The sequence below is a fragment of the Lithobates pipiens genome, unplaced genomic scaffold (assembly GCF_037356315.1).
Source record: "Lithobates pipiens isolate NorthernLeopardFrog02 unplaced genomic scaffold, aLitPip1_a1.2 Scaffold_8, whole genome shotgun sequence".
Taxonomy (NCBI): Eukaryota; Metazoa; Chordata; class Amphibia; order Anura; family Ranidae; genus Lithobates; species Lithobates pipiens.
This window is the reverse complement of record NW_027507903.1, coordinates 594741746-594768201: the sequence shown is the minus strand read 5'-3', so window position 1 is coordinate 594768201 and position 26456 is coordinate 594741746. Positions and strand designations below refer to the sequence as shown.

General features: G+C 45.4%; 1 protein-coding gene across 1 annotated transcript in view; it reads right to left on the bottom strand.

Annotated features, from left to right (window-relative positions):
• Nucleotides 1–22678, bottom strand: part of LOC143961248 (venom factor-like) — a 205025-nt gene extending 182347 nt beyond the window's left edge. Inside the window, exons 1-2 of the mRNA XM_077470483.1 lie at nt 22520–22678; nt 3419–3605 (exon numbers count right to left, since the gene is read on the bottom strand). Coding sequence (XP_077326609.1) covers nt 3419–3605; nt 22520–22584 — 252 coding nt within the window. The 5' untranslated portion in view covers nt 22585–22678. The remainder of the gene's footprint in view (nt 1–3418; nt 3606–22519) is intronic.
• Between the last annotated feature and the right edge of the window lie 3778 nt (nt 22679–26456).

Below are 26456 nucleotides of genomic sequence, written 5' to 3'. Positions count from 1 at the left end.
AACTTTGAAGCTCAGGGGAGCCCTCCACCTTGCTACTCCTTCTTCTGACTTCTATTACCACCTAGCTGCCACCTCTCCTATCCAATAATCTTCAAGCCAGTGGCTTTAGGTACAGGAAGTCCTATATGTTATATATGAGGACATTACAGGATGACATCATGTGATTACCTCCTTTTTGTAATATTTTGTTCCTTCGCATGTATGTTTCTATAATGGGTCTTTTCCATGACATTTATTCATTCCGTGTATGTATTCATTTTGCTATACCTTGATGTATGCCGTAATGCCCAGCCTGAACTTGTTACTTTTTGCTTTTTTGCACAGTTACTTTGTCACAATTTTTTTGCACTTGTTATGTAAATTATTTTCTGTGACAGTAAAGCTTCTCTGGTACCAGAAATAGGACAATGATGAGATCACACACTCCATACTTTGGCTTACAGTATAACAGTATAACTCTGGTCAACTGCATCAAATTAATTCCTTATCTGCCCATCACTAAAGTAAACCTGTACTGTTGTGCAATGTGCACATGCAGGGAAAAGCAACAAGTTCCTTTTATTGGTGGTCTCACTAGCTGCTTATTCTCAACTTTCCTTCACTCCCTGGAAGCTCCATTCAGTCACCAGTAGCAAAGTATACAATTCTACCCTGTTTCCCCGAAAAGAAGACCTAGCGCGATTGTCGGTGATGACTGCAATATAAGCCCTACCCCCCAAATAAGCCCTAATTAAAGTCCTTGTAGGTCTTATTTTCAGGGAAACAGAGCTTATTTGGGGGGTAGGGCTTATATTGTAGCCATCACTGACAATCACACTAGGTCTTATTTTTGGGGAAACAGGGTAGGTATGGGAGAGCATGTGACTTACATAGTTACATAGTTAGTCAGGTTGAAAAAAGACACAAGTCCATCCAGTCCAATATAGGCAAGAAGTTATTGAACGGCAGGAAGAATCAATGAACTAAAAGAGCGCTCACCAGCATCCTCACAGTTCAGAGAACTACAAGCTGTCAGCACTGCCAGATTTATAAGGGAACAAAAGGGGCAATTGCCCTGGGCCCCCCTGCCCCCCTATATTTTGATAAAGTGCAGGGAGAAAGACTTTTTGTAAATACAATAGTGTGGTGCATAACTGTAATGTATGACTCGCCAGTTCCAATTATCTGTGTAATATGTATTCTTAAGCCTCGTACACACAATTCGATTGTTGGCCAACAAAACCGTGGACTTTTGTCTGAAGGGCATTGGCCCAAACTTGTCTTGCATACAAACGGCAAGAAATTGTTGGTCAAAAAATATGAAAGTAGTGGCGTACCAAGTTGTTTTTCAGCTCTTTAGCACCACCCTTTGGGCTCCTTCTGCTAATTTCGTGTTAGTAGAAGTTTGGTGAGTGTTGATTTGCGCTTTTCATTTCGCACTTTTCAGTTTGTGCTTTTCAGTTAGTTTCTGAATGGCCGTTCGTCAACCGGACATGTTGCGCAATCGGAGGAGATAACATGTTATTTATTATTGGCCTTGGAGTTATTGCTTTGACATTATTTTCTTGGTTGAATAATGATTTGATTTGGTAGATTTTCTATATTTTTGGATGCATGGAATGCACTTTTTGGTTAAGTTCTATTGGTAGATAGCATACCTAATTTTATTTGTTTTCTTTTTTTAATGCACAATAAAAAAAAGATGTAGAGTAATACTTGGCTGTGTGTTTTACTTCAAATGACAGTTTGGGAGTAGGCAGTTACATTTAAAAAAATACAATGTAAAATTGACAAGGGACACCAACATAGTTGTATCTTTGATCTTAAAAACTACGGGATAATGGTGTTAAGGTAACTTGCCCAAATAATAAAAATTAAAAAAAACATAATAATATTATTCTTGATATCACAAGAAAAAAAAGCCTTTGAAATAATTTGAATAATAATTTGCAATAACTCAATCAGTATCACCAGTAAAGCAGCTTCATTATTATCCCATTAAAGAAGAATTTCATCGAGATTTCATAATTTGCCACGTCACAAATGTTAATTCTCCATACCGACCGCTTCTGGCTCGTCCTTGCTTCCGAGCATGCGTGTTTGTAATTTGGACTTTTGTCCGATGGACTTGTGTGCACACGCTCAGAAAATCCGACAACAGACATTTGTCTGCTGAAAATTTTAAAACCTTGCCATCCAACATTTGTCCACGGAAAATCTGACAACAAATGTCCGATGGAGCATACAAACGATCAGATTTTCCGCAAACAGCCTGTCATCACTTTTCCCGTCGGAAAATCCAATCGTGTGTATGAGGCTTTAGTTCAACTTTTGTTAAAAAAATAAATAAAAAAATAATAATTATTATTAATTTGCAGGTAATTTTTTTTTTTTTTTTTACATTGCATGCTGTACAGCATTGCATTCACGATCAACTAATCGTGGATGCAATGCTAAAATCCTGCAGACTCTCAGTACACTGTCTGCCTATACCTCCAATATAGGCAAGACGTTACTGAATGGCAGGAAGAATCAATGAACTAAAAGAGCGCTCACCAGCGTTCTCACAGTTCATTGAGATCTACAAGCTGCCAGTACTGTTGGATTTATAAGGGAACAAAAGGGGTAATTGCCCTAGGCCCCCCTACATTTTTTATAATAAAAATATAATAATTATAAAACTAGATTTACTATTAAAAAATAAAATCCAGTGACATGGAAGTGGGGGACGGGGAATGAGTCCTGCTGTCCGTGTCAATGCATGCAGCAGCAGGACTCAGGAGCATACCTGTACGGGTGCACCTATGGAAAGTGGTTTTCTGTGGAGGCTGATGAAGGGGAGGAGCCGAGAGCGCTGGCGGGGCATCCCAGAAGAGAAGGATCGGGGGCTGCTCTGTGCAAAACACTTGTAAAGAGCAGGTAAGTATGACGTTTATTATTTTAATTCAAAAATCCAAACCTTTACAACCCCTTTATTATGGAGTTGGTGCCCTTTCGTGGATGTAACTGCCTTCACACTTCTGAGAATGCGAGTTTAGAAATGGCCATGTGAAAATTTGTGCCCATTTAGCTAAAATAAATAAATAAAACATTTGTGAGGTCAGGTACTGATGTTGGACAAGAAGACTTGGTTTTTAATTGGCATCTCAATTTATTCCTACAGATGTTCAGTAGGGTTGAGATAAGGACCACCCAAGTTCCTCCACACCAATCTGGTTTTTAAGGAGCTGGCTTTGTACACATGGGTACAGTAATACTGGAACAATCAAAGGCCTTCACCCAACTGTTTCCACAAAGCTGGAAGTATACAACTGTGTCTAAAATGTAGTATGAACAGTACCCATAACTGGAAAGTTTGGAAACACCTGAAGTCAGTAATTTGAAGGGGTGTCCGCTTAGTATAGTTTTATACATATCATATAACTAAGAAAGCACTCACCAAGAATTTGGATGTTCCCAGAAAGCCATTGCCACTATTGACAGAAATCCTGCCCTGACTGATAATGAATTTCTTCTTGGGAAAATCCTGGACTAGAATATCGCCATCCAATGCAGTGCCATGTCCATCTACTAAGAACGTCTCCTCGCTGTCCGCCCGCAACACATTGGAGGTGATCAGGGAACACCTGGTGGAGTAAAAAAAAAAAATGCATGATGTATATCAGCCAATACTTAAAGGTCATGTAAAGTGGTAGTACTACCTACCAAAACAACTTATGAAAATAATGTTATCTTTGTGTGTTTTGTGCCAGCACCATTTTTTCAATTTCCAGGTGCATAAACAGAATGTACAAAAATGCACTTAAATCTCTGATGCATGATGTTTTCTAAAAGAAGCAATACTGTGGAATAAAATGGGGGTAGTTTACACTTTTTAAGCCATGGGTTATTTGTCAAGTCAAGTCAAACTATATTGTCATTCTACTACACGTAAGAACATACAGTAGAACGAAATGTCAGATCTCACAGGACCACGGTGCTACATACAAATTAAACATAATTATAAATAAATATACAGAAAAATAAAAAAACATCAATAAAAAAAAAACCTATACACATCTGGGAACTACATAACTGTACATATACTATATGTTTCCAAAAGTCTTTGTAGCAGCAAGTGTTTATAAAAGTGTCTAGTGCATATTCAAGATTAAAAAAAGGGGGGGGGGGGGGCGTGAGACGTTCCTGGTCACAATTTATAGGTTGTAGAAGAGGTTTCAAAGAGGATTGTAGTTGAAGGCTCTCACAGCCTGGGGGGAAAAAACTGTTGAGCAGTCTCACAGTCCTGGTTTTGATACTCCGGTGCCTTCTACCTGATGGCAAGAGCTGAAAGAGACTGTAGGAGGGATGGGTAGGATCCCTCACAATACTGACAGCTTTGCTGGAGCATCGTGTATGGAAAATGCCCAGGATGGAGGAGAGACACCAATAATCTTTTCTGCTGTCTTCACTAGTCGCTGCAGGGTTTTACGGTCAGCAGAACTGCAGTTCCCATACCAGACGATGATGCAGCTGGTCAGCACACTTTCAATGGTTCCCCTATAGAATGTAGTAAGCATGGGTGGAGGGAGACTGGCTTTTTTAAGGCGGCGGAGAAAATATAGGGCGCTTTTGTGCCTTCTTAGTTAGTGACGTGATGTTAGTCCAGGTAGGATCCTCTGATGTGTGCACTCCCAGGAATTTAATACTGCTTACTCTCTCCACAGTCAAGTTGTCGATGGTCAGTGGGGAGTGATCAACAGAATTTCTCCTGAAATCCATCACAATCTCCTTTGTTTTGTTTAAATTTTGGAACAGGTTGTTTGTACTACACCATTTAACCAGTTGTTCCACTTCCTCTCTGTAGAGCTTTTCATTAGACTTGTGCACTTGTATGGAAAATTTTGTTTCATTTCGGTTCATTGTCATTCGTAAAATACATCATTTCGTTCTGTTATATTCGTTATGTTACGTTAATACGTTTTCGGATAATTCGTTATTATTCGTAGAGTGTCGAATTCATTTGTTCGTATTTGTTGAAATTCGCTATTTATGTATGTATAGACATTCGTGATAATGATTCGTAGTTTGGAAAGTCACTTGTTTATTAAAACTTTTAACACACACAATGACAACGTCTCTTCTCCTCGGCTCAAATACAATATGACACCCTTCTAACTCAGTTCTCAGGAATGCACTTTGCCAGTAATCCAACCTCCGGCACAAAATTAATTAGCTGATTGGACTATAAGATTTACTTTGAGCTGACCTTTTGTTTCATTAGCTCTTTAACCACTTGCTTACTGGGCACTTAAACCCCCCTCAGTCCCAGACCAATTTTCAGCTTTCAGCGCTGATGCACTTTGAATGACAATTGCGCGGGCATACAACACTGTACCCAAATGAAATTTTTATCATTTTTTTCCCACAAATAGAGCTTTCTTTTGGTGGTATTTAGTTACAGCTCGGAGTTTTATTTTTTGCTAAACAAACAAAAAAAGATGCAAAAAAATAAAAAAAATAAATCATGTTTTAATAGTTTGTTCTAAAATTTTGCAAACGAGTCATTTTTCTCCTTCATTGAAGTGCGCTGATTAGGCGGCACTGATAGGCTGCATTGGTGGGCACTGATAGGCTGCATTGGTGGGCACTGATAGGCTGCACTGGTGGGCACTGATAGGCTGCACTGATAGGCATAGTTAAGGCGGCACTAATAGGCACAGATAAGGCGGCACCGATGGGCACAGATAAGGCGGCACAGATAAGATGGGCACAGATAAGATGGCACGGATGGGTACCACTGATAGATGGGACTGATGGGCACTGATAGGTGGCACTGATAGGTGGCACTGCTGGGCACTGATTGGCGGCACTGCTGGGCACTGATGGGCGGCACTGCTGGGCACTGATGGGCGGCACTGGGGTGCAGCACCTTTGAGGCAGATTGTGGGCACTGTGGGTGGCACTGTGGGTGGCACTGCTGGGTGGCACTGTGGGCACTGCTGGGTGGCACTGTGGGCACTGCTGGGTGGCACTGACGGGGGGCACTAACTTTTATTAAATTGGCACTGCAGGGGGCAGGTGGGCACTGGCAGGGGGCAGGTGAGCGCTTACATTACTGGCCGTGATCGGGACTGATGTCCCGATCACGGCCGCCGGTGATCGGCTTTTTTTTTTCTCCTCGCGCTGTCAGCGCGAGGAGGAATAATAGCCGATTACCGGCTCCGTTCTATCACATGATCAGCTGTCATTGGCTGACAGCTGATCACGTGATAAGGGGTCGGGATCGACCCCTTGCACGGATCGGTGATCAGGCGAGTCTCATGGACTCGCCGATCACAGAGCGCGCAGGCCGCTCGTACACGGGACGACGTCAATAGACGTCGTCCCGGAAATGTAGGTCCGCGCTAATGCCGTCATTTGGCAATAGCACGGTATCGAAGTGGTTAAAGAATTACCGAATCATGTCGAATTCATTCGAATTCATTTGTTATATTTCTTTCGTATTCGTTGTTATTCGTTACTTTTTTATTCGGACATTCGGATGCATCCAAATGTCGGAAAGATGCAAAATTCGTCCGAATTTCGATTAGTTACGAAACAAATTGCACAAGCCTACTTTTCATCATTGTTGCTGATGAGACCTACCACAGTTGTGTCATCCGCAAACTTGATGATATGGTTGGAGCTGAACTTGGCAGTACAGTCGTGGGTCAGCAGCATGAAGAGCAGTGGACTGAGAACACATCTCTGTGTGACACTCGTGCTCAGTGTGGTAGTGCTCGACACGCTACAGCCAACACGAACTGACTGAGGTCTTCCAGTTAAAAAGTCCAGGATCCAATTAGGCCGCGTACACACGGGCGGACTGTTCGCTCAACTTTGTCCGCTGAACAGTGTTTCAGCGGACAGTCCGCCCGTGTGTGGGCTTTCAGCGGACAGTTTCAGCGGACAGTTTGACGGACAAAGTCTTTCGGAAATTCCGAAAAACTGTCCGCTGAAACTTTGTTTGAGCGAACAGTCCGCCCGTGTGTAGGCTACTTTCGAAATGAGCAAACTGTTCCCGCTCGGAGGGAAGTCTGCTCATTTCGAGCGCGTGTCAAGGTAGGCGGGGCCCGCGACGGAGACGTCGCGGGCTCCGCCGCCTGGAATGGACTTAAAGGGGAACCCCAACGCCGAAAAAAATCGGCGTGGGGGTCCCCCCAAAGTCCACAACAGACCCTTGTCCGAGCACGCTACCCGGCCGGCCAGGAAAGGGGGGCGAGCGAGCGCGCCCCCTCCTCCTGAGCCGTACCAGGCCGCATGCCCTCAACATGGGGTGTGCCTTGGGGAAGGGGGGGCCGCGCGGCCCCCCCACCCCAAAGCACCTTGTCCCCATGTTGATGAGGACAAGGGCCTCTTCCCGACAACCCTGGCCGTTGGTTGTCGGGGTCTGCGGGCGGGGGGCTTATCGGAATCCGGGAGCCCCCTTTAATAAGGGGGCCCCCGGATACCGGCCCCCCACCCTATGTGAATGAGTATGGGGTACAATGTACCCCTACCCATTCACCTGTAAAATAAAAGTACCCCAAAAAAAAACACAACACACGAGAAAAAATATTTTATTGCACAGCTCCGGGGGTCTTCCATCTTCGGGGGTCTTCTCGCCGGACTCCTCCGCTATCTTCGTGTAGCTCTTTTGCTAGCGGAGGAGCCCGGCTTTCTTCCTCCCCGCCGCCGGCCTCTTCTCCCGACTTCGGGGGTCTTGTCCCCCTCTTCGGTTCTTCTGCCGGGCCACCGCGCCTTCTTGTAGCTCTTTTGCAGGCGGTGGCCCGGTCTTCTGTCGCCGCTGTCGCCGTCGCCGCCTTCCGTTCTTCTTCTTCTTGTTCTTCTTCTTCTTCTCCAGGAGATGTTGACACGACGCTCTCTCCGGCCGGAATGCCAGAGCCGCCCTGCGCTGCCACTTATATAGTGACAATGGGGCGGTGTCACATGGTATATGTCACATGGGTTGGTCACATGGGTTGATGTCACATGGTGACCCCGCCCCCTTACGATGTCATAGTCCCCATGTGACATCAACCCATGTGACCAACCCATGTGACATATACCATGTGACACCGCCCCATTGTCACTATATAAGTGGCAGCGCAGGGCGGCTCTGGCATTCCGGCCGGAGAGAGCGTCGTGTCAACATCTCCTGGAGAAGAAGAAGAAGAACAAGAAGAAGAAGAAGAACGGAAGGCGGCGACGGCGACAGCGGCGACAGAAGACCGGGCCACCGCCTGCAAAAGAGCTACAAGAAGGCGCGGTGGCCCGGCAGAAGAACCGAAGAGGGGGACAAGACCCCCGAAGTCGGGAGAAGAGGCCGGCGGTGGGAGGAAGAAAGCCGGACTCCTCCGCTAGCAAAAGAGCTACAAGAAGATAGCGGAGGAGTCCGGCGAGAAGACCCCCGAAGACGGAAGACCCCCGGAGCTGTGCAATAAAATATTTTTTCTCGTGTGTTGTGTTTTTTTTTTGGGTACTTTTAATTTACAGGTGAATGGGTAGGGGTACATTGTACCCCATACTCATTCACATAGGGTGGGGGGCCGGTATCCGGGGGCCCCCTTATTAAAGGGGGCTCCCGGATTCCGATAAGCCCCCCCGCCCGCAGACCCCGACAACCAACGGCCAGGGTTGTCGGGAAGAGGCCCTTGTCCTCATCAACATGGGGACAAGGTGCTTTGAGGTGGGGGGGCCGCACGGCCCCCCCTTCCCCAAGGCACCCCCCATGTTGAGGGCACGCGGCCTGGTACGGCTCAGGGGGGGGGCGTGCTCGCTCGCCCTCCTTTCCTGGCCGGCCGGGTAGCGTGCTCGGACAAGGGTCTGTTGTGGACTTTGGGGGAACCCCCACGCCGATTTTTTTCGGCGTTGGGTGTCCCTTTAAGTCCATTCCAGGCGGCGGTGCCCGCGACGTCTCCTTCGCGGGCCCCGCCTACCTGTACACGTGTTCGAAATGGGCGGACTTGCCTCCACCTTACGTGGGCGAGTCCGTTCATTTCAAAAGTTGAGCGAACTGTTTGGCAAACAGTTCGCTGAAACAGTCCGCTCGTGTGTGGGCAAGTCCGCTCATGCAAATTTTGAGCGGACTGTTGCGGCAACTGTTTGACGAACAAAGTTTCAGCGAACAGTCCCCGCGTGTGTACGCGGCCTTACAGAGGGACAGGTTGAGCCCCAGCGAGTTCAATTTAGTGATACGTTTCTGAGGAATTATTGTATTAAATGCTGACCTAAAGTCAATGAACAGCATTCTAACATAAGAGTCTTTCTGTTCTAAGTGGGTAAGGGCCAAGTGAAGAGTAGAGGATACTGCATCGTTTGTGGAATGGTTTGAATGGTATGCAAACTGATATGGGTCCAGCATGTTTGAAAGACTGGACTTAATGTGATGCATGACTAGCCTCTCAAAGCACTTCATCATTATTGGAGTTAGTGCTATGGGACGATAGTCATTCAAACAGGACACAGGTGTCTTCTTTGGTACTGGAATTATGATGGTGGATTTAAGACACGTAGGGACAACCGCCTGGTTCAGTGAAATGTTAAAGATATCTGTAAGGACATCTGTCAGCTGTACTGCACAGTCTCTCAGCACACATCCAAGTATAACATCAGGGCCAGTAGCCTTCTGTTGGTTGATCCTGAACAGTGTCTTCCTTACATATGCTGGAGAAAAGCAGAGCGCCCGGTCATTTCAGGATATGAGTAGTTTTTGTGAAGGTGTTTGGTTCTGCATCTCAAACCGTGCATAAAAATGGTTGAGTGCATCCGGGAGAGAAGTATCATTATCATTGGCCTGTGGCAGGGGCTTGTAGTTAGTGATGGTCTAAATGGCTTGCCACAGGGCCCGTGTGTCTTTGCTGTCGCTAAAGTGTTTATTAATTTTTTTTGCATATTGTTGCTTTGCCTTCTTCATGCCATGAGACAGATTGGCTCTTGCTGTTTTGAGAACTGTTTTATCTCCTGATCTGAATACCTCATCTCTGGTCTTTAGCAGCCCACGAATCTCTGCTGTCATCCATGGCTTCTGGTTGGCACGTGTGGTAATAATCTTGGTGACTGTCACATCATCTATGCACTTTTTGATGTAAGCAGTCACTGTTTCAGTGTACTCTTGTAAGTCTGTATGATTGTTGTAAGTGGCTGCCTCTTTAAACATGTTCCAATCTGTGTGCTGAAAGCAGCCATGCAGTACTGGGTAGCATTGTCAGGCCATACTGTGATTTCTTTTTGAACCGGTTTTGCAAGTTTAAGCAACGGTTTATATACTGGAATTAGCATAACAGAGATGTGATCTGAACACCCAAGGTGGGGGCGGGGTTCAGCCTTGTATGCATTTTCTCTGTTGTATAAACAAAGTCCAGTATGTTGTTTCCTCTTGTTGCAAAATTCACATGTTGGTAGAACTTCGGCAAAACTGTCTTTAAGTTTGCATGGTTGAAGTCTCCAACAATAATGAAAAAGCCATCAGGGGTGTTTGTTTGATGTTCGCTGATAGAGCTGTAAAGTTCACGAAGTGCGTCCTTAGCGTTTACACATGGGGGAATGTAAACCGTGACAATAACAATGGCTGTGAACTCCCTCGGCAGATAGAATGGTAGACACTTCACAAACATAAACTCTACCAGCGATGAGCAGTGTATTGTTACCACCACAGCATTGTTACACCATTCTTTGTTGATATACACACACAGACCACCTCCTCGAGTCTTACCGGACAGTGATGAATCTCTATCAGCTCAGTAGCAGGTTAGCCCGTGTAGCTGAATGGCAGAATCAGGGATGTTGTTATTTAACCATGTTTCAGTGAAGATAAACGCACAACAATCTCTTGTCAGGTTTCAGTAAACAGTGGTCTTGTAGCTTCTTGATACCCACTGGTTAAAGTTGATGTTTGTGTATACGGCCGATATCCAAAAAACTTTGGCAATCGTAGTTTTGTTTTAAAGTAGTTTTCAGTTGACTTTGTGATAAGGTAGGACTATTTGAAGACAAAGAGACATTAAAAGACATAAAAGCTCCATCTTTTGGACCTGGAGTAGCCGCTGCGTCTAAACGTGCTGCCATTTGTAGCTGGAGGTGACACACTGCAGAGACTCAGACTGAACCATGAGGCCTGTAGCTGGAGATGATACACACTGCAGAGACTCAGACTCAGATTTGTATTAGCCCTTGTACACACGGTCGGACATTCTGATGGAAAATGTCAGATCGGACTGTGTTGTCTGATAATCCGACCGTGTGTGGGCTCCATCGGACTGTTTCCGTCGGAATATCCAACCGACAAAGTTTTAGAGCTGGGCTATAAAATTTTCCGACAACATGATCCGATCGAAGTTTGTAGAGAATTCCGATCGGACAAAGTTCTACGCATGCTCAGATCAAATTCATAGACCAAAGCTATTGGCTACTAGCCTGAGCGTAGTCCCATCGTAACGAAATAACGTTCGGATTTTCCAACAAATTTGTCCGACCGTGTGTATGCAACGCCAGTTTCGGACAAAATCCGACGGATTTTGTTGTTGGAATGTCCGACCGTGTGTACAAGGGCTAAAGCCCTGTACACACTATCAGATTGTCTGCTGAGTTTTTCCTTCAGATTTACCAAAACCATGTAGTAGAAGGGCCTGCCTGATTGCATACACATTGAAACTCCTAAGGTTTGACCTCATATTATATGGTTTTGGTAAATCTGAAGGAAAAACTCAGCAGACAATCTGATAGTGTGTACTGGGCTTTACAGTTTATCATATATATATATATATATATATATATATATATATATATATATATTTTTTTTTTTTTAAACACATGCAAACTAATTTTAAATGAAATTAATTGCAATGTCTTTCCCATTTTTTCGGTAAAATACAAAAAAATTAGGTAATGTCAAGTAAATCAATAGCATTAATTTGAAGTCTCAAATATGCATTCACCAGTGAAATTGAGAAAACCACGATACCCAAAATTGTCCAATTTTCTATTAGTGACACTTTAAAAGCTTTTACAGGCTATCAATTTAAAGCTAACCATGAATGATGGCCCTACAATTACTGCTTTCACTCCAGCATGCATTGGAATGCCTAATATGTGTTGTAATCATCATTTTAGTTGTGTGTGCACCAGGCACTTGCATTAGTATTTACATACAGTATTCGCAAGTCAGTGAATTTTTTTTACATTTTTAGATGTTTTTTCTTTAACCTTTTTATCTTTTAAGCTTTTAAGTAAGGTTGGCCATACAATTTTTCTTGTACAATCTTCCTTTACATTCACCAAAACCATATAATATGAGGTCAAACCTAAACACTTCAACTTGTATGCAATCAGGCAGGCCCTTGCACTACCTAGTTGAAGGTAAATCTAAAGGAAATTGAATAAGATAATTGTATACCGTATGGCCAACTTAACTTTACTTCTTTCACAAAATGGTGGATTATTAACATAAAGAGGCAGACAAGCCCCTAATGGATAGCATAGTGCAAGTGGCGGGTCCTCTTCAGGGGTCTATTATCACAAAAAATTCCTCAAGGAAAGTCCAAAGCCTTATTCTCGTGGTCACGTGGTACACATAATGGCGTGTACGCATGATGAGACTATCTGGCGGATGCTGGGACTGTGACATCATAAGGAGCGTTGTCACCATGTGACATCACCCGGTGACCCCGCCCCTTATACCTATATAAGTCGCTGCACAACGAGTCCCTGCCATTGCGGCCGGAGAGAGCCATCGGAAGGAAGAAGAAGAAGAGAAGAAGGAGAAGAAGGAGGAGATGGTGACAGCAACAAGACCGGGCCAATGCTAGTAAAAGAGTGTAAGAAGATAGCGGAGGCCCGGCAAGAAGAAGCGAAAAACGGGACAAGACCCCGAAGTCGGAAGAAGACCCCCGAAGTCGGAAGAAGACCCCCGGACGGCGGCGATGACAAAGAAGAAAGCCGGGCTCCTCCGCTAGTAAAAGAGCTAGCAAAAGAACAGAAGATAGCGGAGGAGCCTGGCAAGAAGACCCCCGAAGACGGAAGAAGACCGCCAGAGCTGTCTAATAAAGTATTGTCTAATAAAGTACTTTAAAAACCTGTGTTGTGTTTTTTTTATGTACACTTTTTTTCCCCAGGTGAATGGGTAAGGGTACATCGTACCCCATACTCATTCACATAGGGTGGGGGGCCAGAATCTGGGGGCACCCTTATTAAAGGGGGCTCCCTATTTCGATAAGCCCCCCGCCCGCAGACCCCGACAACCAACGGCCAGGGTTGTCGGGAAGAGGCCCTTGTCCTCATCAACATGGGGACAAGGTGCTTTGGGGTGGGGGGGCCGCAGCAAAGAACCCCCCCACATTGAGGGCACATGGCCTGGTACGGATCAGGAGGGGGGGTCGCTCGCTCGATCCCACCCCCTTTCCTGACCGGCCGGGCTGTGTGCTCGGATAAGGGTCTGCTACGGACTTTGGGGGGACCCCATGCAATTTTTTTGGCTTGGGGTTCCCCTTTAAATCCATACCAGGTGACGGGGCTCGCGAGGTGTCAATCTCACCGATGGAGGCGGCGACATTCACTTGCTTCGCTTGTCCCATCTACCTGGAGCCACATTCAAAATAAACAGACTTTTCTCTGTGTGTGGGCAAGTCCGTTCATTTCAAAAGTTCGGCAGACTAGCACACAGACGGACAGATTGTCCACCGGACTGCCGAGTCCGGTGGACAATTTTGAGTCAAGGCTTCTTTCAAAGTCCGCCGGACTTTTGGGAAGAAAAAGTCAGCCGGAGCCCACAGACGGGCGGATCGTCCATCGGACTCTGGTCCGCCAGACCAAGTCCACCATATAGTCTGATCGTGTGTACGCGGCCTAAGGCATTGTTTCGGAGTCACACAGGGACTCTTCGTCATGCAACATTGCCTTATGCGTACCATGTGACCATTAGAATAAAGCTTTGGAACCTTCTTGAGGAATCCTTGGTGTGCTGGTGACATCTTTTCACCTTGATCGTCTACGATTCCCAGCATGTGGTCATTGCAGCACCCATTATTACAAAATAGCCATTTTCAGGAATGTGTGCATGGGGAATATTGCATTTGTATTATCACAAAGAGGCCAACAGCCAATTAGATGATAGCATAGTGCAGGCAACAAGTCCTCTTAAGGGAAACATCAGAGGTCTGTTATCACAAACTGGCTGACAACCCCTAGGTGATAGCATAGTACAGGCAACAGCTCCTCTTCAAAGAGACATCAGGGGTCTATTAATACAAAGAAGCTAACAAGCCCCCTTGTTGATAGCATAGTACAAGCAACGGCTCCTCTCCAAGGAGACATCAGAGGTCTATTATCACAAAGATGTGACAGCCCCCTAGGTGATAGCATAGTGCAAGTGACAGGTCCTCTTCAAGGAGAACTCAGGGGTCTATTACCACAAAGAGGCTGACAACCCCCTATGTGATAGCATAGTACAGGCATTAGGTCCTCTTCAAGGCGGCATCAGGGGTTTATTAATATAAAGATGCTAATAAGCCCCCTAGGTGATAGCATAGTGCTGATTACACTTCCCGTCAAGGAGACTATTAGACCCCTAATGTCACCTCTGCACCCTGCGATTGGATTTATTGAGTGATTGGGTGGCATTACAGATAGCAGGAAGCTTAGTATAAAAATGCAAACAAACTCTCGGCTGCCATTGTTCCATTTGTGAATGAGCAGGAAACCTCAGAGTGATTCCTATTCAGTCAACTGTGCAGCTGAAGCTGCATAGAAAGGGACTGATAAATCTATGTCCTCAGTCAGTTTCAGTTGTGGGGGGACCTGTCAGGTAGACTGTATGTGATTTCCAACAGCAGCCCTGATGCTGCAGTTTAATAGTTACAATGGCAGCAGAGAATGGGGTTAAAAAAATAGCTTATATGATATCTGCATGGAGTTTGTATAGTCATTTTTTGGCATGTAATACGTCTCCTATATATTTTCTTCATCTCCCTATTTAGCTGTTTGGACTTAAAGAGGAGATCCAGCCCCCCCCCCCCCTCCCCCAATAAAAAAATAAAAATCAGCAGCTAAAAATACTGTAGCTGCTGACTTTTAATATTAGGACAATTATCTGTCCAGGAATCCAGCGATGTCGGCTCCCCAGCCTAAGTTTCCATTGGCTCTCGGGTGTTGCTGCCACCATTGCCTGTAAGGGAAACAGGCAGTGATGCCCTGTGGCTTTACTACTGCACATGCGCAAATGAGGCTTTGTCTTTAATCCTTACAAATGCTGAGGTTGATGATGATGAAAAAAAAATTAAAAACGAACACATAATCCTGGCAAAATGTCCCAATTATTTCGCAAAATTTCCCTATTCCTGTTACATAACTCCTATGTAGAAATTTATGCCAAGCGACCTTGCACAGGGACTATCGATCGCTTTCCACAGAAACCGGTTTATTTGTACATGGGTGAGAGTACTGTCCATGTCTAGGTCAAATGCCAGCTCTACGCAATATCTTTCAACATGACTGGCATACGCCCAGAAAGATTTACAGTGTATGTACATGTCAGAAAGTAAGATCTGAGAAAATTGGGAATAAATTAAATATAATATATAGCACTACCCCCGTAGGAGTCGCTAGTGTCCCCGGTCCCCACTGCTTCACAGTCAGTTACATGGCATTTCCTTCACATACTCCAACACAGAAAACAGTCCTTTCTTGTTTTTGATGTTTTATTAAGGGTTGATAACTTGGGTAGGGTAGGGAATTTTGGGATGCCCAACTTGAAAAACATCCAAAAAGACTATGAACAAAAAGGGGCACTTCCTCCCTATTTACAAAAGTCCACTTTTCCTTCTTCTTGCACAAACTTGGATTCCAGTACAACTCCTGCTGCTCACGCTTGGGGAACTAACAGAGCTTTTGTGTCAGTTCAGCAAAGGCCCCTTACAGGCAGGAGCTCTCAGTCTCTTGACAAAAAGTGCTGTGAGCAAACAGTAGAACATTCCTCCTTCTACTTCCCTGCGGCCACTGATCCCAGCTCCACTTGCGTGCAAAAAAATACCAGCCCATCTGGCTGCCATCAGCCATGTTTGGCTGCTTTTTCTCCCAGGCCTCCTGACTGACTTCCAGGCCCAGTCCTGCCCAACTGGCACAAACTCATGGAAACCTCCCAGGGCAAGGTTAGATGAAGACTTGGCATTATGTGTTCAAGAGAGGCCTGTTGCGGATGGCAGCGGCTCCCCTTGTCTGTCTCTGCACTTGTGCTGATCTACTCAATGTCTCTCCTTGCTCCTTCCAGCTGCCTCCTTCAGAATGAATCCTTTAACCACCTCCTGTGTCAGGATCCTTCCAGGCCAGCCTTCCTGAGCACCCGACCCAAGGTACCACCCATTCTCAGCAGGGGTTTCCTCAAAGGCCACTGACAGCCTCTCCTCAGCATTCAATCTCCATCTTCCACCTGACTCTCCTGTTGGCATGGCCCATGTCTATTTATTGGGTTGCCTCAACTGGGATGCCCCAACCAGCCCACTGCTGGTGGTTGACCGAGGCTCCATAAATATTCATGGCAGCTCCTCCTAACCCCCACACTCTAATTCTAGAAGGTTCTCCAACCTTCCAGACACCAGATGGAGGCACCAGAGAGTTGCCAGGAGGAGTCATCCAGCCCTGTCCTCTAATAACCCTGACCCAATTTAGACTTACAAGTTTACAGCATGAGTTACATTTCCCTACACTACACTTCTAGTAGCATACATTAGATTAGATTGCATTGATACATGTCTCATGAGGCAGGACCCAGGTTCCCAAACACTTTTTATGAAAATAACTTGCATATTAACCCTTAAAATTAGCACTTTTGATTTTCCACGTTCGTGTTCCATACACTTTAACGGTGTTTGCGCGTTCAAACTATTTTTTTGACTGTTCGCATGTTCTGCTGAAAACCGAATTGGGGGATGTTCGGCTCATCCCTATTACCACCCTACACTGATGTCTCGACAAGCGACAGGGTGGGCTAAGGGATCTTGGATCATGCTGGTACCGGACAAGGGAAGTTTATACAGCGGACATACTCCTCCTAAACTGGGGATCCACATAAACTTTAATGGCATCCCAGTCTTAGTCTATAGGGTTCAATATTTAGTTGGCTCACCCTTTGCAGCTATAACAGCTTCTTCTCTTCTGGGAAGACTTTCCAGAAGCACATTTGTGAGGTTGGGCACTGGTGTTAGACGAGAAGGCCTGGCTTGCAGTCTCTCCTTTAATTCATTTCAAAGGTGCGCAATCATGTTGGAACAGGAAGAAGCCATCCCCAAACTGTTCCCACAAAGCTGGGAGCATGAAATTGTCCAAAATGCCTTAGTATGCTGACGCCTTAAGAGTTCCCTTCACTGGGACTAAGGGACCAAGCCCAACCCCTGAAAAACAACCCCACACCATAATCTCACACCACCACCAGATGATCTGGACCAGCGCACAAAGAAAGGTCCATAAAGACATGGACGAGCCAGTTTGGGTGGGGGAACTTGACTGGCCGAACAGAACACCTTTGGGATGAATTAGAGCAAAGACTGCAAGCCAGGCCTTCTCGTCCAACATGAGTACCTGACCTCACAAATGTCCTTCTGGAAGAATGGTCAAACAATCCCATAGACACACTCCTAAACCTTGTGGACAACCTACCCAGAAGAGCTGAAGCTGTTATAGGGAAGGAGGAGGTGGCTGACACAGTAATCTTAGTATTTGAAGTAGATTTGCTGATAGAACCCAAGGGGTGGGCCAAATCAATTTTGAACCCTGCGGACTAAGACTGGGATGCCATTAAAGTTCATGTGCATGTAAAGATGGGTGTCCCAAAACTGTTGACAATATAGTGTATGTCTACGGCCGTCAGGAAGAGGTTAACAACTGACTTAAACGAACATGCAATGTGCCCAAAATGCTCATTAATGCTATAGGTGCATTAATGTGCATTAAAGGCTGCTTTAAAATGCAATGCCGGTGTAAGCCCCCCTTTTACACTGGTGCGATTTGTCGTGCAATTTGGAACTTTCAAAGTCGCATCCCATTGTTAGCAATGCAACCGTTTAAATAGTTGCTACTCATGTCAGCAACTTTGAAAAGGGTTCCTGCACTACTTATTGCCCATTTCATTGCGACTTAAGTAACCAAATATACTGCACTGCCTAGACACTAGCAGCCAGCACAGAAGTGTATGGATAAACAGAAATAGATATAGAGAATGTGCAGTGCTAACAAAATATTCAATAGCAAAAAAAAAATTGACATGAGAAAAATGAATAACCAATATAAAAATACATATTGACATATATTCCGTGAAAAAAATAGTGTCCAAAATGTAAATATAGAGGACCGCAAGCAGGTCCTAGTGTATTCCAAGGTTTATAATCCAAAAATGAGTGAATAACAGCCACAGAAATCTTGAGTATACATCCAAACGTGATAAAAGTGACATAGAGGTTCCACCACCAGAAGCACCATTCGCTTACCGGAAAGATTGGACTCATGCAGGTATACACCCGATAAGTCAAACAAGCTTTAAAAGATGACCAGAAAGTTCAGGCTCAGGCATGTACTAGCCATCGGGCCTACAGGGAGTTTCCCGGTGGGCCGGTGGCTCAGTGGGACGATTTCAGTGACAAAGTAATGGCTGGGCGGCTTGCTCTCAACTTCACTCAGTGATGTGAGAAAGATGAGAAAAATACAGAGGAGAATAAGTGAAATAATAAAAGAGGTTACTGAGGACTCCTTATGTTATGCTACTTATGTTTTTTTGCACAATTGCATATAGTTTTATATACTGTTTTTGTGCCTGTTTGCAAAATTAAAGTGGGCTGGTTTGGATGAAGTCCAGGGCCAAATTTTTGTTCCAGTCCAGCCCTATTCAGGTTCACTTATGCCGCGTACACACGTAGCGGACTATCCGACGGACTTAGTCTGGCGGACTTCCCGCCAGACTGTCCGTCGGTCTTTCTGAACGGGCTACTTGCCCACACACGGCACTTTTTCAGAGGAATAATACAGCGTACTAAGTCCGCCGTACTATCCGCCCTACTTTTGAAATGAATGGACTCGGCCACACACGCGGAGGAAAGTCCGCTCATTTCGAACGCGTCTCCAGGTAGGCAGGGCCCGCGAGGTATACGTCGCTGGCCCCGCCACCTGGTATGGACTTAAAGGGGAACCCCAACGCCGAAAAAAATCGGCGTGGGGTACCCCCAGGGTCCACATCAGACCCTTGTCCGAGCACGCTACCCGGCCGGCCAGGAAGGCCCCCGGATACCGCCCCCCCCCACCCTATGTGAATGAGTATGGGGTACAATGTACCCCTACCCATTCAACTGTAAAATAAAGTACAAAAAAAACACAACACACAAGATAAAATAGTTTATTGCACAGCTCCGGGGGTCTTCCGTCTTCGGGGGTCTTCTCGCCGGACTCCTCTGCTATCTTCTTGTAGCTCTTTTACTAGCGGAGGAGCCCGGAATTCTTCTTCGTCGCCGCGGCCTCTTCTTCCGACTTTGGGGGTCTTGTCCCCCTCTTCGGTTCTTCTGCCTGGCCACCGCGCCTTCTTATAGCTCTTTTACAGGCGGTGGCCCGGTCTTCTGTCGTCGTCGCCGCCGCCGCCGCTTCCATTCTTCTTCTTTTTCTCCTTCTTCTCCTGGAGATGTTGACTCAATGTTCTCTCCGGCCGCAATGCCAGGGACGTGCTGCGTGGTGACTTATATAGGGACAAGGGGCAGGGTCATCGGTTGATGACACATGGGTTGATGTCACATGGGTTGATGTCACATGGGTTGATGTCACATGGCGACAGTCCCAGCATCCTCCAGGACTGTGACATCGTAAGGGGGTGGGGTCACCCCATGTGACATCAACCGATGACCCTGCCCCTTGTCCCTATATAGGTCGCCGCGCAGCGCGTCCCTGGCATTGCGGCCAGAGAGAACGTTGAGTCAACATCTCCAGGAGAAGAAGGAGAAGAAGAAGAAGCGGAAGGCGGCGGCGGTGGCGGCGACGGCGACGACAGAAGACCGGGCCACCGCCTGTAAAAGAGCTATAAGAAGGCGCGGTGGCCCGGCAGAAGAACCGAAGAGGGGGACAAGACCCCAGAAGTCGGAAGAAGAGGCAGCGGCGACGAAGAAGAATGCCGGAGCTACAAAGAGCTACAAGAAGATAGCGGAGGAGTCCAGCGAGAAGACCCCCGAAGACGGAAGACCCCCGGAGCTGTGCAATAAACTATTTTATCTTGTGTGTTGTGTTTTTTTTGTACTTTATTTTACAGGTGAATGGGTAGGGGTACATTGTACCCCAATACTCATTCACATAGGGTGAGGGACTGGTATCTGGGGGCCCCCTTATTAAAGGCGGCTCCCGGATTCCGATAAGCCCCCCGCTCTTGTCCTCATCACACGGCCCCCCCTTCCCCAAGGCACCCCCCATGTTGAGGGCACGCGGCCTGGTGCGGCTAGGAGGGGGGGGCGCTCGCTCGTCACCCCCTTTCCTGGCCGGCCGGGTAGCGTGCTCGGACAAGGGTCTGATGTGGACCTGTGGGGACTGCCACGCCGATTTTTTTCGGCGTTGGGGTTCCCCTTTAAGTCCACACCAGGCGGAGGGGCCAGCGACGTATCCTTCGAGGGCCCGCCTACCTAAAGACCCGCTCGAAATGAGCGGATTTTTCTCCGGGCGGGAAAAGTCTGTTCATTTCAAAAGTACGGCGGACTGGCACACACACGGCCGGATTGTCCACCGAAATGCGAGAGAAGATTGGAGTGCTAAACTACTTTCTAAGTCCGCCGTACTTTCGGGTCAAAAAAGTACGCCGGAGGCTACACACGGGGGGATTGTCCGGCGGACTTCAGTTTGCCGGACTTTTCCACCCGATTGTTTGATCGTGTGTATGCGGCATAAATGGACATGACCTCCAAGCAAACGTTCCAAATTGATGGATGCAGCAGGTTAATAGTACACGGGCAAATTGCCCCAACCAGGAGGATAAAAAAGAGGGTGAACAAGACAAATAGCGGTAATTCCGTAAGGAATATTTATTATGTAAACATAAGAATTGCACTTACATTTCCAGAGTTAAAAACAAGCGCTTCAAATCGGACAGTAACAATGTGATCAGCGTAGCAACCCAGAAAACAAACATACCTGTACATTTTGTATTGAACTGCACAGTAATTGTATTGTTCCCCCCCCCCATACATCTATACATTGTAAAGCGCTGCGTAAACTGTTGGTGCTATATAAATCGTGTATAATATTAATTTAAAAAAAGTCCCTAAATCTATCCCATAGTTTGTAGACGCGATAACTTTTCCAATCAATATACGCCTATTGGGATTTTTTTTAACCAAAAATATGTAGAATATATATTGGCCTAAATTGATGAATACATTTTTTTTTTTTTATATTTTATTTTGGATATGTATTATAGCAAAAAGTAAAAAAAAATTTTTTTTCTTTGTTTGTTTATAGCGCAAAAAATAAAAACCACAGAGGTGAGTAAATACCACCAAAAGAAAGCTCTATTTGTGGGAAAAAAAGGACGTTAATTTTGTTTGGGTGCCACGTCGCATGACCGCGCAGTTAAAGCAACATAGTGCCGTATCACAAAAAATGGCCTGGTCATTAAGGGGAGCAAATCCTTCTGGGGCTGAAGTGGTTAAAGAACACAACATGCAGGTATACGGGAAATAATTATAGACACTGACACACTTACACCTACACAGGTTGAGCTGGATGGACTATTGTCTTTATTCAACCTTACCTACTATCTAACTATGTACATTGGCGGCCAGTGGCAAGAATGCGCCTTACATTGGCGATCAGTGCAAAAAATGTCCTTATATTGGTGATCAGTGGGAAGAATTTTGCTTACATTGGTGGTCAGTGCAAAAAAATGTCCTTACATTGGTGAAGAGTGGGAAGAATGTCCCTTACATTGCCGGTCAGTGGGAAGAATGTCCCTTACATTGGCAGTCAGTGGGAAGAATGTCCCTTACATTGGCGGTCAGTGGGAAGAATGTTCTTTACATTGGTGATCAGTGGAAATAATGCCCCTTACATTGGTGGCCAATGGGAAGAATGTCCCTTACATTGGTGGTCAGTGAAAAAAAATTCATTACATTAGTGATAAGTGGGAAGAATGTCCCTTACATTGGTGGTCAGTGTGAAGAATGCCCCTTACATTGGTGACCACTGGGAGGAATGTCCCTTACCTTGGTGGTCAGTGGAAAGAATGCCCTTACATTGGTAAGGAGGATAGCACTCCCCCGTTTTCAGTTCGGGTATTCAAACAGGTTGGAATATCTCCCTATGCAAAAACGATCCCAATCAACCACCGAAGAGCTGGTGATTGCCCTCTAGCATCAGAAGTGTCCCAATAACCACAAGATATTCCCAAAATCAAATCAATCCTTCAAAGGGCGGTCTACAGATTAAGCAATTATCTGTCGAAAATGTAGGTATGGGATCAGTACTTAAACAGGCTTTACTACTAAGGCTAAGACTATCCACAACTTTCATCCACTATTCAGGAGGTCATACTCACGATTGTGCATAGGTGGACCCGGCCAGGAGACCCAGCAGTAGGAAACACAAAGTTCTGAACCCCATGATGCCACCACGGGTATGAGAAGCCTCTGTAAGGAGTTTTTTTTTTAAAGGGACACTAAAGGAGGGCTGGAGCCCTGTTTAAATAATTTCCTTTAATCAGTAACTGGAGAGACATTGTGAGATTAGGTAACAAAATAAGCAAACAAGCGCCTGATTGACAAATAAAAGAATGTCCATCACATTGCTGGGAAATTACACTAAGCCAATACACACAAAAGAGAATTGCACAATAGAACAGCAGGGGCCCTGAACCAAAAGCCTGGAGCACAGTGATGGTATGCAGGAAAAGTATTCTCCACTCTGTATTGAGGGCTCATTCACATTATGAACGTTATTTATTAAGCAGTGAAACTGACATTCACCAAACATTCACCGCAACTAATCTTCCTGTTGCATGTATTTTTAATAACAATGACTGCTTCACCACCAGTAAATGTTTGGTGAAAGTCACATTCACTGCTTTATAAACCCCTATGAGTCATTTAAAATAAAATGTATTCTAGGTATTCAAATAGCACCCCCAATTTTTGTAGCACTTTGCATACATTACATTCACATCATTCCCTGCCCTTAACCACTTGCTGCCCAGGCCAATTCTGACATTTGTCATACATGTTAAAATCAGCATGTTTTTGCTAGAAAATTACTTAGAACCCCCAAACAGTATATATTTACTGAAAGCAGAGGCCCTGGAAGAAAATGGTGATTGAGCAGCCATTTATCAAATGCATATGAATTTTTTATTTTCTATTAAATCACTTTTAAATTACATTGTTATCAATGCATACAAAGTTATTACATGAATACAATACTACAATGATTTATACCAATACTTCCTTCACCCCCCCCAAAAAAAAGTCCAACACAGACATCACCACCTGAATATATTTTCAAGTACCATAACCAATAATCTGCAGACCCATTGTCAATCTAGTCACTTCCTTCCATGGTTTCCATATCTTTTCAAATTAACCCACACATCCCCTCCTGATTTCCCTTATCATGTTATTAATCCCTCTTAACCACTCTGCGTGAGTGGGAGGCAAAGGAGACAGCCATTTCTCGGCAATTCATTTTCTGGCTTGGTAGAAACATCTCAATATTGATTTTTTTTTTTTCGAAGAAGGGGCTACTAGTACTTGGTATTCCATACAACCCAGTACACATAACTTGGGTTCTATCAGCAAATCTACTTCAAATACTAAGATTACTGTGTCAGCCACCTCCTCCTTCCCTATAACAGCTTCAGCTCTTCTGGGTAGGTTGTCCACAAGGTTTAGGAGTGTGTCTATGGGAATGTTTGACCATTCTTCCAGAAGCACATTTGTGAGGTCAGGCACTGATGTTGGAGAGAAGGCCTTGCTCGCTGTCTGCACTCTAATTCATCCCAAAGGTGTTTTAATGAGTTGAGGTCAGGACTCGCTCATCCATGTCTTTATGGACCTTGCTTTGTTGCGCTGGTCCTTATTATTTAGTGGAGGGGGGATTATGGTGTGGGGTTGTTTTCCAGGGGTTGGACTTGGCCCCATTGAAGGGAACTCTTAAAGCGAAGTTCCATCTAAAAGTGGAAAATTTGCTTTAAGCACTCCTCACCCCCTTACATGCCACATTTGGCATGTAATTTTTTTTGGGGGGGTACCTAGTTTTGACAGGTACCCACCTCCCACTTCCGTTCAGCTGCCTAGGCGACTTGAGCAGAAGTCCTCCTCTCCCCCTCCCTCCCTGCAATCTTTTGGGATGTTACAGGTCCCAGAAGATTGCATGTCCACTGAGGAGGTGCAACATGACTCACGCATGCGCAGTACCCACCTGGCTGTTAATCTGCAAGCTGTCACAGCCAGGTGCCGACACTTGTGATGTCGGTGCCAGGGAGAGGCGAGAGAGAGGAACGAGGCTTCGTGCAGCCGCATCGCTGAATCGTGGGACAGGTGAGTGCGTGTTTATTAAAAGTCAGCAGATACTCTTTTTGTAACTGCTGACTTTTAATAAACTTAAAAACTAGTGGAACACCGCTTTAAGGCATCAGCATACCAAGACATTTTGGACAATTCCATGTTCCCAACTTTGTGGGAGCAGTTTGGGGATGGTTCCTTCCTGTTCTAACATGACTGCGCACCTCTGAACAAACAAGGTCCATAAAGACAAGGATGAGCAAGTTTGGGTGGAGGAAATAGACTGGCCTGCACTGAGTCCTGACCTCAACCCGATAGAACACCTGTGGGATGAATTAGAGCAGAGACTGCGAGCTAGATCTTCTCGTCCGCATCAGTGCCTAACCTCACAAATGTGCTTCTGGAGGAATGGTCGGACATTCCAATAGACACACTCCTAAACCTTGTGGACAGCCTTCCTCGAAGAGTCAAAGCTGTTATAGCTGCAAAGGGTGGGCCAACTCAATATTGAATCCTACAAAGACTGAGATGCCATTAAAGTTCATGTGCAAGTAAAGGCAAGCATCCCAATACTTTTGGTAATATAGTGTAGTTTGGGACACCTCCAGAACATGAAAAAGACTCCCAAAAATAGGAAAAAATAGGAAAAATAGTTTCCTTGGTGTGTAATATGTCCTATGTATTATACAAATCAGCGTCAGTTTTGTGCTTGGGTTAAAGATGTGAGCTCTACTGATTTTAAGACAAAATCCCACTGATCATCCATTAACCTTCTTCACATTTTACGTCTTCTTCCCATTTTACCCTACATGGAAGGTCCAGTTCTTTTTCTAATGCAGCTAAATGTATGTTGGTGTACAATTTTGATATTAACTCTTAGGGCCGGTTCACACAGCGAGGCGCGGCGAGGCGTCTCCGACTTGCCTCGCCGCGACCTGCGGGGAGCTCAGCGGCGACTTGCAGAGGACTTCTGTATAGAAGTCAATGCAAGTCGTCCCCGAAGTCGCCCCGAAGTAGTACAGGAACCTTTTTTCTGAGTCGGAGCGACTCGAGTCGCTCCTCTCAGAACGGTTCCATTGTACAGAACGGGGGCGACTTGCGGGAGCGAGGCGAGGCGAGCCATGTCGCCTCGCCTCGCCTCGCCTCGCTGTGTGAACCGGCCCTTAGGCTTCATGCACACTGGACGTTTTTACAGCAACTGTTTTTGGCTTCAGACTTTTTTTCTACAGTCAATAAACTCTCCAGAATGTTATCCTATGTGTCCAGGCTGTTATCAACTGTTTTTAGCTTGTAAAAACAAAACAAAGGTAGTGGGTTCTGAGAGGTTCAGCTGTAAAAACGCTCTAACGTCAAAAAATGCTGATTAACACACATAAACGCTCAAAAACATTTAACGTTTTTGATCCTGTTGAATAAAAGAAAAGAAAAAAACTATTAAAAATGCTAAAGTGAAAACTGATAATAATGAAACAAATGAAAAAAATTATTATCAGTTTTCACTTTAGTTTCATTACTAGCTCCTCTTATTTCACCACACATATATAAATAAATATATATACATGTCCATACATATATCTTGCACTACTCTTTCTCCCATTTACTCCTCTTCTTCCTGTTTCCATTGTATTTAGTTCTGTGTCCTCACATTATTATGGTCCCCCTGCATTGGTCCGTGCCTTATTAGTTCCTATGCCTGTATATTGGTTCCGGCATCCCCGCCCCCTTCCCCTCCCCTGTGTGCTATTTATACCCCTACCCTGATTCCAAGAGCCCAGCTTGATAAAGGAGCGCAGCCGTCCTGTCATACACGGTCTTGCCAGCTCAGGAAACGCGTTGCATCCCCTGTGACATCATCTCCCGTCGCCCGGAGTTCCTCGTGCGTCCCACGCCTCGGACTAACGCTCACTGCTCTACATCGGCTGGCTCTGCATATCTCACACAGCCACCAGGAGCAGACACATGCCGACAGGACTCCCCCAG